Source organism: Periplaneta americana, chromosome 7 (assembly GCF_040183065.1).
Source record: "Periplaneta americana isolate PAMFEO1 chromosome 7, P.americana_PAMFEO1_priV1, whole genome shotgun sequence".
Taxonomy (NCBI): domain Eukaryota; kingdom Metazoa; phylum Arthropoda; class Insecta; order Blattodea; family Blattidae; genus Periplaneta; species Periplaneta americana.
In genome coordinates this window covers 26,479,089-26,493,124 of record NC_091123.1, presented here as the reverse complement: position 1 = coordinate 26,493,124, position 14,036 = coordinate 26,479,089, and the positions used below count along the sequence as shown (strand labels likewise).

General features: G+C 35.3%; 1 protein-coding gene and 1 non-coding gene across 6 annotated transcripts in view; one reads left to right on the top strand and one right to left on the bottom strand.

The window, feature by feature from the left end:
* The window catches only part of msk (importin-7 msk), an 84,517-nt gene that overhangs the window by 63,103 nt on the left and 7,378 nt on the right, over positions 1 to 14,036 (bottom strand). For all 5 annotated transcript variants that reach the window (XM_069830476.1, XM_069830480.1, XM_069830478.1 and 2 more), the window contains exons 2-4: positions 11,213 to 11,294; positions 611 to 764; positions 111 to 269 (exon numbers count right to left, since the gene is read on the bottom strand). In XM_069830476.1, the coding sequence (XP_069686577.1) occupies positions 111 to 269; positions 611 to 764; positions 11,213 to 11,294 (395 nt within the window). The remainder of the gene's footprint in view (positions 1 to 110; positions 270 to 610; positions 765 to 11,212; positions 11,295 to 14,036) is intronic.
* On the top strand, positions 10,843 to 10,915 carry TRNAN-GUU (transfer RNA asparagine (anticodon GUU)). Its single transcript has one exon. It is a non-coding gene; the product is annotated as a tRNA-Asn (tRNA).

The window sequence follows — 14,036 nt, the reverse complement described above, 5'->3', positions numbered from 1 at the left end:
AATTTTTCTTACCAATTCATATTAAAATTGTGTTTACGCTACAAATATCCCCAAACTCCCCCACCTGTGCACATGCAGACAAAAAATGTAGAGTGCAATTAAGAACTTACTCAAAATTCTTCACAAGCTGATACAAACACATTAAAGCTCCTGTCCAACCAGCTGCATCAGGATTCTGCAAATAAATACTGATCTTGTCCACAATTTGTGTCCAACGTCCCGGGAAGTCATGTTTCACTATATTACTTACACTTACTGCAAGCTGAATTCTAGAAAAAAAGAAAATAAGAAATTTTACTTCAACACATAAAGATAGTTTCGAAATCCAATTATATAAAAGAAGCAGCTGTCCTTTTATGAGGGACATGTTACACTTATGTGCCATAAATCTATGAGAAAGGCCTTTGCTGGAGGAAGCCAAGTTAAGGATTTTATTAGCTCTAGCCAGTTTGAACTAGAGAACCTCTGATCCAACGATTTTTACATCCAGCAGATTGTCGAGCAATGGCACACTATCATGACTACTAGGCAAAACTGAATAGTAAACTAGTGTATTATACATAAAGGAGTCACAATATGAATGTAAGAGTTACAATAAGTGATAATCTACCTGATAAGGTCTGGTGCATGAACTACAGCATCAACTATGGCATCTCGTATCATTGCCCGATCTTGCTCATGGATACTAAATGGTAAAGGCTGTCCTGGTTCCACCTCTCGATCTGCCCAATGTTGTGTTACCAGATTCTTGAGGTAGATAACACCTGTTATTCAAACATAAAAAGTGCATTTTATTCCTCATTTATAAGATAACTGGATAAATTCTATGTTTGGACCATCAGAACTGTAACATCCATAAGAATAGACCTATAACAAATGAGAAAAGTGAAAAACTTTCAGTTAATAATTATAAGCATGAACCATTTTATATTTGCAGAAAGATTAAAGCAGTATATTTCTGTAGAATGGGGTAAACTTACCCAGGAAATGAGAACAAAAAAGAAGACTATAATAGTTATTTATGGTACTTGTGAGGTAAGTGCATCTTTATTGCGCGAGTGGAAAGATCACGCTCACAAGTACCATACGTAATTTTATCCATGACCATAACGAAAAATTCTGTTTTATAAAAGAAAATATGTTGAAAATAAATCCTCATATAATCACATATCATGGCATGGATTTTAGAATCGATACATGTAGGTCATGATGTAGGAGGCCATGATTAGTGAAGAATGGTATCTAAGGCATTGGATAAATAACAAATTATAATTAATTATATAATTTTAATATATATTTTTTTCATTTTAAACGTGTATTTTCGTCTTTTTGAAGTTCCAGGGATTATTTAGAAGTGTTCACAGGACTAATATGATTAAAATAATTTCACATTTTACTTCTGTAAACTTAAGAGGAATATTAAACGTAATTTATCATCGTGTCTGTTTAGCCCAGTTGACTAACGCGTGTTGTTTTAAAATCCTATAAACCCAACTTTGCAGGTTCAAGTCTCCTCGCATCCCAAAAGGTAAATTATTACAAAATTAAAAAAAAAAATACATATTAGATATGGATGCAATGCACAAATTGCGACGTAGTAGATAGAGAAAAGAGAAGGAGACTGAGTGTATGTATATTTAAGAAATGGTAATAAAGAAGTAGTAACTAATATATTAACTTCTTGAGTAATAGTTGAATGGAAAAGTATACGTGTGTGCCTGGGTACTAGGAAAATACTAATGAACTGTGAGATAAATTTCAAACTGTGAGGTAAAGTCTTTATCTCACTAGTGGAATAAAGTAATGTTGAATAAAAGCCTACTTTACAAACGCAAAAGTATTTAGTAAAGGCATGTTTTTCGTTATGGTCATGGATAAACCAAATTGCCAATGTATTTTTAACCATGTTGCATGAGTGTATAGATGGTTTTAAAACAGAAATACCATTAGATACTCGAAATATAATAGAACGGTTTTTTTTAGTCACAATTGATTTTCAATTTTTATTTCCTTAGATGTACAAAGCATATTATAGATCTTGTTTCTTCAATGGTGTAATGACATAATGTATGTGATAGAAGTCGTAAGACAAAATTAAAAGTGAGACACAGAACAAACTATTATATTTTGCTGTAACATGAAATATACATATTTAGTGTTAAAATTCACAAAATTAAACAGCGGCATATGATCCATAGTTTTCAATTTAATGGAATTTCACCCTGACCAAAGGCATCAATCCATGAATGGTTAAAATTTCCCTCAATTATCCACAACATATCTATAACTTCTATCCAAACATATAATATTTACATAACAGTATGATTTTTAATAATATGGCACAGGATTAATTGATTTAACGTTTTATAATAATTAATAAAACATGAAATTAGTAAGCTTTGCGATAAACTTGACTACTTCAGATTAGGGGGCACTTGGTAGCATCAAGCTTAAGGCAAACTGAAATGTCGCTGGGTTCGAGTCCCCAATTAGAAACATAAATAACAAGAGCAACATAGATGCTATTCAAAATTTTATATTACCATCATACAAAAGAATGTTCGCCATTTTGACATCACATTGTTTTAAAAATAATATCGTCCAAATGCTTGTCCTCACAAGCTATACACTCCTCAAACAGTGACTGTGCTTCGTTCTTCCTCAAAAAAGCACGGCTCTATTATTCCAAATTGTGCAACAGCACACCAAACAGTAACACACTCACTGTGGAAAGTCGCTGATGCATTTCTCGAGGATTCTCTGAGAACTAATATGGAATGTTTTGTTTGTTCACGCAGCCCGACAAATGAAAATCAGCTTAGTCATTACTGTGCACAACAATATCGCCTTTCCAATATGATCTCGCAATCATCTTGATAGTTGAGCTAGTCACGTTGCCAAAGTCCCTGAACCACCATAACTTAGTAGAGATGGAACTTGAAGTCTAGGTGTAAGATTCGTCTGACATCCCAACTAGATATTCCCAATACCAGAGCATGTTTAATGACCGAACGTCGTGGAGATGTGGTAACAGCATGCCTCACTGCTGTGATATTCTCGGGAGCCCAAACGTTGCAACATCTACTATACGACTTCTGTGTGAAAGTTGAACTTTTTGTCTAACATTTCTCACCCACATCAGTAGTGTTTTCTTATCAGAAATTCTTTCGTGTCGATCTACTCTAAAATGGATACGAAATTGTCACAGCATTGCAATCACAGTCACCATTTCTTAAAAATGCTCAACAACAAAATGCACTATGTTCACCTGTTCATGCCATGATGGTAACTGAAATGACATGGCTTGTGCTGCTCAAAGATACATGCCACTCAAATGCAACTATCAAGACCTCTGTACAGCAGTCAATTCAAACTGGGGAGATCATTCTGCTAGACCCTGTATAAACTGAGGAAGAAGACTTTGATAGTGTTGATGAATATTGCTATCATTCGTGTTTTGGAAGAACCAAACTGTAAATGCAGAAGCAAGCTTGGCAATCTCTCAAGATAACATAAAAGGTAGGGGACATTAAGGTAGTGCTCCAGGTTTATTTGACCTCAGCACTAGAATGAGATGATGTGGTCGGCATCAAACGCCTTTCACATCCATGAAAGATCCAGTATTCAACTTGATAAGAAGCTGAGTACTTTGGGACTGTTCTGGAAGTTTTGACAACGAGAAAATCCCGTCATAATCTCAGATTGAACCCAGAACTCAAGAGAATATTAATAAGAGCATTCGAACTATACTATCACAGTTGGTTCAAACTAAATTTCTCAATTGTTACATAATGGGGAACTTAGATTTATATATCAAATCACCTTATAACAAATGCACACATGTCTCTTCCAGGTGATATACGAATAATACTGCAGTAAGATGTATGTCAATACATTCACACTATTGAATTAATTTTTATGTTTTTTTTTTTCCTCCATATGTTGTGAAGTTTATCTCAGCAAGGACAAGTGTAACCAGTCAATATTTTAAATGCTGATGGGACTTAATTGATGTATAAAAGTTATTGCTGTTGTATTGTACAGACTGGTATAAATAAAAAAGTGACTTATTTAAACTTTGTTATATCACTAAATATGTAATTCCAAATAACATTTGAAAATTGATGTCACTTTGCAGCATATCTGAAAAAAATAATGAAATATGGAAAGAACACTTGTGGAAATATGATTCAGAGAAAAGATGAGAAATGAAAAATAAATATTCTTATTTACACCTTGTCTCATTGCATTTGAAAATAGACAGACGCAAATAAGTGATTGCGAGAAGTGTGAGAGTATGAAGCTCCCAAGATGTTTTAGTAAACTCATTTCTTTTCCAGTGAAATAAATTAATTAGTCAAACTCATTTATTCTTAAATATAAATCAGGAACTGTGGTTTGATATATTTTTAAATGCTTTATTAATTGTAGCGTTTATCTAGCATCTGAGTGAAATGAAAGTGATAATGCCAGCGAAATGAGTTCAGGGATCAGTGCCAAAAGTTGCCCAGCATTTGCTTTTTATGGGTTGAGGGAAATCCCCAGAAAAAACCTTAATCAGGTAATCTGTCCCAACCGGATTTCAATCCAGGCCTGCTCATTTCATTGCCAGACATGCTGTTACTCCACAGCAGTGAACAAAAGTGTGTTAAGGACATATTATCTTAAATCATAATATTGTCGATTAAATAATCATCATTGAACATAAATTCGGTTTATATAATACAATTCTAACAACACAAAATTTGCATTTGTGTGGTAACAGCAAGCAGCCTGGTGGAATGGATATAAATAAAATCCTTAAAGAATCTATATTAATGCTATTACTCATTTATTGTGTTACTGTTCTGTAAAGTTTGCTTGTATGGCTTCTTTCGTTTCATTTTGAGCCTATGGAAAGACATATATAGGAATTCGTTGAGTAATATAGCAAAATGTAATGTAATCAATAGTGTACGATGGTGTTTGAGATATACTGTACATGCAGTTTACTGTTCCAAAACAGACAGCAGTTAAGCCTTACATCTACATGCAAAAGAAATGAGACAAGGAATACACTAACACACAATATGACAACCTAGCAGCACATCTTCACGAAATCAGCATTATAGAATCACCATTACTGTACTATCTGCAATAAGATACCAGAATGACAAATACCATCTGCTTCAATGTCCAGTCATCACACCAGAAAAAGTAGTAAATCATACATGTTCTCTAAGACGCTATACAAATTAATATATCATCTGAGTCATGACCATTATAATAATGGTTTATTTTAAATGGCAGAGTTAAGGCCATTCGGCCTTCTCTTCCACTCAACCAGTATGATAGAAAATTACTACAATGCTATTAATATAACATAATTAATACAATACAATACAATTCAAAGCAATACAATACTACAATACAAGACAATATAATACATAATTAATATAATACAATGACAATTCTTTTTATCTTCACAACGCCAATAAAAGAATTATGTAATAATATTAATAATAATAATAATAATAATAATATTAATATTAGTAATGATAGTGACACCTAAATTAAATTAAATTATTAAACTCGATCACAATTATAACTTCAATTTGACTGCACCCGTAAGAAATCGTTTAGCCTTTTCTTGAAAGTGGTTATTGTCTGGCAGCCCCTAATCTTCTGAGGTAGAGAATTCCATTCACGGGGGACTGAGACAGTAAAAGAGGATGAATAGTGGGATGTTCTATGGGCAGGAATTGCTAGGATTTGGCTCTCCTGTGACCTTATAGGATGAATAGTGGGATGTTCTATGGGCAGGAATTGCTAGGATTTGGCTCTCCTGTGACCTGATGTTTAGATGATGACTGGAGGATAAGTAGTTAAACCGGGAACGAAGATAATTTGGAGTAGAAGTGTGGAGAACTTGAAACAGAAGAGAGAGCAAATGAAGTGTTCTACGGTTACTAAGTTGCAGCCAGGATAAAGATTTGAACGAGGGTGTAATGTGAGGAGGAGGTAGGGAAATACAAACATAATATGTAATCTACTTTAAAATTTAAAAATGACTAGTTTTTTAAGTTTGTTCACAATAATGCGTGAAACTTGTGGAGTTTGCATGTAACATACCTCATCTTATCAGAACATGAGTGATGCAAACATAAAAAGTTGAGATCATGTTAAGTTTGACAATTTGCAATGCTCGACGCAAACACAGTGAACTTTAAATCCTTTTACATTTAAGCTGCTGTGTTAAGTTTCCACCAATGACTTATGAAACATTTGTCAGAACAGATTGTTAACTAATATGATCAAAATCAAGTGAAGGAGAATAATTACTGATTAACTGGCGACTAGTTCTGAAGTGCTGTTCTTCGAAACTAGTCGCCTAGTAAATTCCTAAATATTAATACAGTAAAGCAGTTGGAAAGTTAACCAGTAATATATAAGTGTTAAAAGTGCAAATAGAAAAATGAAAAGAATTATATAACAGAGACAGTGAGGAAACAAATGTTTCAACTGTGCATGTTTGCAAGAAAAGATACAAATTATGGTAAGAGTCTAGAAAAGGATCAACTGGCCTTAATGTTACTGAAAAGCATATTAACTGAATAATTTCGAGGGAAAAATTGTTCCAGGGCCGGGTATCGAACCCGGAACCTTTGGTTAAACGTACCAACGCTCTCCCACTGAGCTACCCGGGAACTCTACCCAACACCGATCCAATTTTTCCCTCTATATCCACAGATCTCAAAGTGGGCTGACAACCGTCAAGCAACCAACATTTGAGTGCACACTAACTCTGTGTGACTTAAAATTGTGGTTTTCTGTTACGTACAGTGACGTGTATTATGCAAATTAAGCTTTCAGGAATAACTCCCTGTAAAGTTAATTTGAATAATTTCACACAGAGTTAGTGTGCACTCAAATGTTGGTTGCTTGACGGTTGTCAGCCCACTTTGAGATCTGTGGATATAGAGGGAAAATTGGATCGGTGTTGGGTAGAGTTCCCGGGTAGCTCAGTGGGAGAGTGTTGGTACGTTTAACCAAAGGTTCCGGGTTCGATACCCGGCCCCGGAACAATTTTTCCCTCGAAATTATTCAAATTAACTTTACAGGGAGTTATTCCTGAAAGCTTAATTAGCATATTAACTGTTTGATATATTTTGATTAATCAACTATTTATATTTCAATATTTAATTATGACTGGTCCAATATACATATTGGTTGATAAGTTTCCAACACCAACAATTTGACAACAAAGTCATTGGCCCTTCTTAACTGGTTTCGATTTAATGTACATGTAATTTCATTCTTCAGTGCTTTAAATTGTTTCCTTCTTGAATTTGTCTACTAAGATGTCGGTACGCTTCTTCTTGTTATATGGAGCAGTCAATATCAGCATGCATACTTCTCATACTAAATGTTCTACTCCCATTTCCTAAACTTTTAGTCATATTAATCTATTCCACTCTATATATATATATATATATATATATATATATATATATATATATATATATATATATATATACACTGGATGCAGTTTCATGAAGGAAATTATATGAGCAAATGTTCTGGACCTAGTCTGCTCAGTTTCCTCAAATGCAGTTTCACAGAAAAGACTCTACCGACTCACCCTCTACCACTCCCTACTAATTGGTTGTCACAAATGTCTTTCTTTACCAAGACAAGAATCTTGTCTTCACCTATTAATAACTGGTAACTCTTGTTTAGAAAAACCGACATCTTGCCTTCATCTTCATGTGGAGGGAGAGTTGTATCCAGTGGCGGCTCGTGGGTATTGAATTCAGGGGGGCTGCATACAAGAATAAACCATGCAACGTACCTTATTTAAAGATTAGTTCCATGCACCTTGTCTTGTAGATTGCAAACTTTTGAATCATCTTCTTATTAAAATCCGATATGTCGTTTAACATAGTCTTTACAATGGAAAACATAGCTAATGCGGTCATCGGCCCAGGTCAATGGCATTTAAATGTGTTTAAATGAGACAGGCTCATGTCAGTAGATATACTGGGATTTAAAAGAATCCTGCGGGACAAAATTCCGGCACACCGGCGACACTGATATAACCCCTGCAGTTGCGAGTGTCGTGAAATAAACCATAATTTAATTTTTTATATGCAGATTTGAACCTTAGAAATATCTAACTAGCGAGGTTGTAGTTGATTGTGTAATATATCTATATGATACATCAAAAAATGAAAAAAAAAACTGAGCCAGAAATTGAATTCAGGATCTCCAAGAGTACGCACCAGGGCGCTTGCCTCATTTATTGTGATGTTGTTAAATGTTTCAGATTCCATTATGGTTTGAAAACATTCTAGCAATGGCTCCTTCTTCTCATGAACAACATTTACTGTTCTTATTTTGAAACTCCATCTTGTTGCCCCAGCTGATGGCATTGTCTTTGAAACACATTAATCTAATACAGACTGTGTGGAGATCGAGAGAAGAAAGCAGGGATACTGGATAAATTAGCAAAAAATATGGGGGCTTTGTAGGCTGTTTTGTTTAGCGGCTCTTTCTGTTATGAGATTCAACTGATGAGCACTTAATTTCACATTTCTCCTTAATTGGTAAAGTACTGAACTGAATAGACTGTAAATATTGTACAGAATTAAACATTGTTGCACTTGTACTCACAACGTTAAAGAAAATGTATTTAAAACTGCGCGCTACTGACAAACTGCTGCAAATTTTGCAGCGCCTGGAAACTCTGGATTCACGGCACGGGGCAGCAGGGGGAGGGGTAAAAGTAAAGCGCAAAGCATCCGAGACGAGACTGGCAGCTCCAGGGAAGGAAGTGGCTTCACCAATCTGTCCTTGTCTCTCGTTTCGCTCTGGCAGCACCAGGGGAGGAAGTGACTTCACTAACGATTGCGTGCATGTCAATGAGAGCGAAGTTTAAAAAAATTCGAGCCGCTAAATGAGACTGTATAATAAATGTATTTCACAACATAAAACAAGACAAGAGCCACAAATATCCGGGGGTGCTGCAGCTCCGCAGCCCCCCTTCGAAAGCCGCCCCTGATTGTATCTATTAACATACTGAAACAGCAGTCACTGGGTGGGTGAGGGTAGCTTGAAATGTGACAACTGTGCAGCATGTGAATGAGGGTGGTCAGAGCTGTTTGGCTAGGAAGTAATAAATCTTTTAAGCAGGCGTTAAAAGAACCCACCAAACTGCACACAAGGAAGTTGTATGAACTACAGAAGAGACTGTTTTACTGTTATTCATCAATGCAATTCGGTAAGTATCAGAAAACATTTGTTTGACAAAATAATCAGGATGTAACTGAAGAATGTGATCCCAAAACGCATTAAGTCCATTTTTATGAAAGGACTGGGCTAGTTTTTTTATCCATCAGTCTACAGATTGAGACAGTTTTCAAGTGACATGCACAGTAACATACTTTTAGACAAGGATTGGCGTTGTTTTGAAAGAAAAAAGCTTAAAATATAATGACAGAGGTTTCAAACATAATCATATACAGTAGAACTTGGTTATAGCGACCTCGTTTTGTGCGACACCTCGCCTATAACGTCAAATATTCTGTGGTCCCAACAAATTCCCCAAAGACATATATGCTTTCCTACCTTGCTTAATACGACAAACGCATATGCGTCTACCTCGCATATAACGTCATTTTCAACCTCAGTTTGGAATAAGATTTTCTAAGAACCAAAGTATTTTAAGAAATATTTTGTTGAAGTCTGACCCTGACATATTCTTTACAGTCTCCTTCTGTCATAGACCTCTGGAATGCAGGCGGATTCCCCACCCCATTGTAACCTGCCTGAATTCATGCGGTATTAGATCAGTTTCGACAGGAAGTTTTCACTAAGTGCACGCATTTTAATGCAGTATGGCCACTAAAAGAAGTTAGTGAAGCTTTAGAAGTCATTAGAATTATGAATATGTTCTATGAAGCTAGGAAAGGGAGCAGTGAAATTGCAACTGAAATTATGAACATAGAACGTAATTTAGCCCTAGAAAGTGTGTATTGGGCAAGTAGAAGACAACAGTGTAAAATGACTGATTACTTCACTTCTAAGTAAAGTAGTTTGGTGAGTACTGAACAAACTGTTTTAATACAGAATACTATGGTATTTATAATTGTGGGTCTACGTGTATTTTATTATGTTCATTGTAGGCTTAAAAGTCAATACATAAATCTAAAATAAGTCTAATTAATTCTGTTATTCTTCATTTTCCACCCCACTAGATTGACAATGTGAATCTCGGTTACTATGACACTCGTTTATAACAACATAATTTTTAAGGTCCTTTGGATGTCGTTACAACCATGTTCTACTGTATATGTACAAATCATATATTTTTCCCTCGAAATTATTCAAATCAACTTTGCAGGGAGTTATACCTGAAATCTTGATTTGCATAATACACGTCACTGTTCGTTAACAGAAAACCACAATTTAAGTCACACGGAGTTAGTGTGCACTCAAAGTTGGTTTCTTGACAGTTGTCAGCCCACTTTGAGGTCTGTGGATATAGAGGGAAAAATTGGATCGGTGTCTGGTAGAGTTCCCGGGTAGCTCAGTTGGTAGAGCGTTGGTACGTTAAGCCAAAGGTCCCGGGTTCGATGCCCGGCCCCGGAACAATTTTTCCCTCGAAATTATTCAAATCAACTTTGCAGGGAGTTATACCTGAAATCTTAATTTGCATAATACACGTCACTGTTCGTTAACAGAAAACCACAATTTAAGTTACACGCAGTTAGTGTGCACTCAAAGTTGGTTGCTTGACGGTTGTCAGCCCACTTTGAGGTCTGTGGATATAGAGGGAAAAATTGGATCGGTGTCGGGTAGATTTCCAGGGTAGCTCAGTTGGTAGAGCGTTGGTACGTTAAACCAAAGGTCCCGGGTTCGATGCCCGGCTCCGGAACAATTTTTCCCTCGAAATTATTCAAATCATAAAAATGGCCAAATGGACTGAGCAAGTTTCGGGATCATACTCTTCAACTGACTCACTGAGAGGGCAAAGTTTTGTTTTACCTCTGACAGCAACAGAACCTATCAATGGCTTCTGAATGTCTGGTATTGATTCTCACAAACATGAGGACCCACTTCGTGAGGCAGATGATTAAAAGGATCAATAAAATTGTATTACAATACACAAACGTGCCAAACTATACAGTTTCCTTGCATAAAAAATTGCGTATGTCTACAAGCTACAACTTACCAGCTTGTCTAACAGGCATGTCAACATCAGACAACATTACAACTTGCAACAAGGAAGGCGCAAAACCAATAATTTTATGTATCTGAAAAGAGAACATCAATGTACATTAATGATAAAATCTGAAAACAAAAATTTGTTTCCACAATCAATGAAGCTAGCACAAAGAACTCAAACTCACATTACCATAGAGAAAAACTGGAGAATCATGTTGCAGTAATGTCAATACGTACAAAACTTTCATCTAAGCTTCCAAATTAGAATGTCCCAACAAAATGTTTCAATGATGAATATAATATTTATATGTTTATTTTCTTTGTATATGAAATAATTATAAGTAAAGTAATTGGGTGTTTCATATAAAACAAATTTCGATATTCTGTTGTACATACAATATTGTGCCGAAAACAATGAATCCTTTCCAGAATGTAATTAAAAACCAAATACGATATATTATTGAAATAAACGACATTTAAGCCTAAATTAAGAAATACTTAATATATTTGTACGATACGTAAGAGCTTGTTATGCAATTGATTGCTCTTTCAGTACAGTTCTGCGAATATTTTCGTAGAAGACGATTTATTTCCCCTGGATCAAAAATACAACGCTAAAGCGGCCATAATTAATTACCATTTGGTAAAGATTGCCCCCAAATTTGCACGTCAATTTCTGTGATATTCCCTTCTTCTCCATTTCACTCTGATAACATATTATAATATCGCTTAAGTATTTTCTTTTAGTGCCTTCAAAAAACTGCCACTGCTAAACTTTCTACTACAGTCAATTCTTAAAGAATACAGTCACGAATTTTATTAGAGACATATTCTATTTCATACGATTTGGTATCTAAATTAAATGTAGTTTAAACAATAGTATTATTGGTTGCTTAAGCTTCTTAACCCAATCGCATCATTTGACGAGCTCTGGTCGCGCGAAATTTACCACACCAAAATATCTTACTAAGACATTTCAATCAGTAAGTGCATATCTTCAGCACAGTATCTGATAAATTCTGTATAAAAAATCTTGCATAATTTTCTTTTTAATCAACTTGTTTACAGCACATTCCAAATTCATATGCAAACTGAACATTAAATTTGAGTGCACTGAATTTCAATACTTTAAAATACGAGTCCATTGCGTTAAAAGGCGCACACATGCACGCACACATCCTCCGTGCACGGCTTTCATTTCAAAACTTCCCAGTCTAAATGACTAATTATTTAAAGTGAATTTTGAATACAATTTAAACAAAAAACACGACAGTTTGGATATTGCGGTGGGGGGAGGGGGAGTCTGAAACCAGGCTTAATTGCATTTTAAATTTCACCCCCCACCGGCCCCCACTTTGAAATTTCAAATGGCACTCCTACATTTTTGTACTTAAATATGAAAGGAAGTTCATGTATAAATGGGGTCTCTGTCCATCACTTGAAATTTCAAATGGCACTCCTACATTTTTGTACTTAATTATGAAAGGAAGTTCATGTATAAATGGGGTCTCTGTCCATCACATCAGTTTTGCTTATTTTCCTAATATAAATATGTGTGTATATACCTACATTTAAATAAATGTTTATATGCACTTCTATATTAAATGGATTTATAACAAATTCAAACTACTTTTCCTCTTCTTTACACAACAAAAATGTTTTTGGCAATAGTCATTAACATTCACTCTACTATTGTAAGTACTATTCGCATTCCAATAACTTACAGGCTTACAACATCTAATACGAAAGTCCATATAGTAAGGCCCACACCTTTTCGTAGCAGCATCTGGTGACGTAATCATTTCATGTAGAATTAGCTCATCTATTCGTCATCATAATGACAAAATAATGAGAACGTCAACCTAACTCAATCTGAATAGGTCACTGAAAACTGATAATTTACATACATTTCAACTACATAGGCAAATGAATAATACAGCAGAATGGAACATTCATTAACAGGTATGATAGGGCAAAACATTGTCAGAGAAAACCTGTAATCACGTAATTTGTCAACAAACGTCACAAGATCTATTGGTAAGATTGTTAAAGTGAACTAGATGGTTACTTAAGTCTTACTACTATCCAAAATTTTCTATTTGAAATATTAGGAATAACGCTGTAGATATGTGATAAATCCATGTCCTGTCTCATAGCATAAAGAAGGTAGGAAGTTACGGACTTGACACTAGGATACCGGTATGTAATCTGCAACACACGTGTCGCTTTACATCAAGACAAGGTGCATTTGAAAATTATGGCAAGTCAAAAAGAATCTCACTTCAGACTGCCATTGAAGTCAGTTCACAGTTGTAACTGACAGAACAACGTGAGGTATTTATTTCCTTAACACACTACTTCTGTAATACCGGTATACAAATCTTTCAGCATAGTATAAACTTGTATTCTGAGCTGCTGTTTGAGCTAAATATTAGATCAAACAATATTCTTTATAGCCTAAATCAGGCATAGCAAAATTGTGTTTCGTGAAACAGCGCCTGAACTCTGACGTAAGTTCCAAGTCACAACACGTCTCTCACGCTGAACCCCTTCTTCTGAATCTCACGCGTCACGGTGGCATCAATGACGTCACGTTGCAGCGAAATAAGGAACAAACTGCTGGAAGGATCGATGCTGTCATGGCCAATGTACAAGTTGTTGTCTGTGCTACGCTAGAAAAATTTTGCGAAATTTTCGTACTCCCATCTCATCAAGAAAGATAGCATAAACAATTTATTTCTTGAACGAGTAGTAATAACGGGTCTGTTGACATGTTCGCTCATAAGCCATTAACATATTGTTTTTACGTTGTGCTCATTACAAACAATACA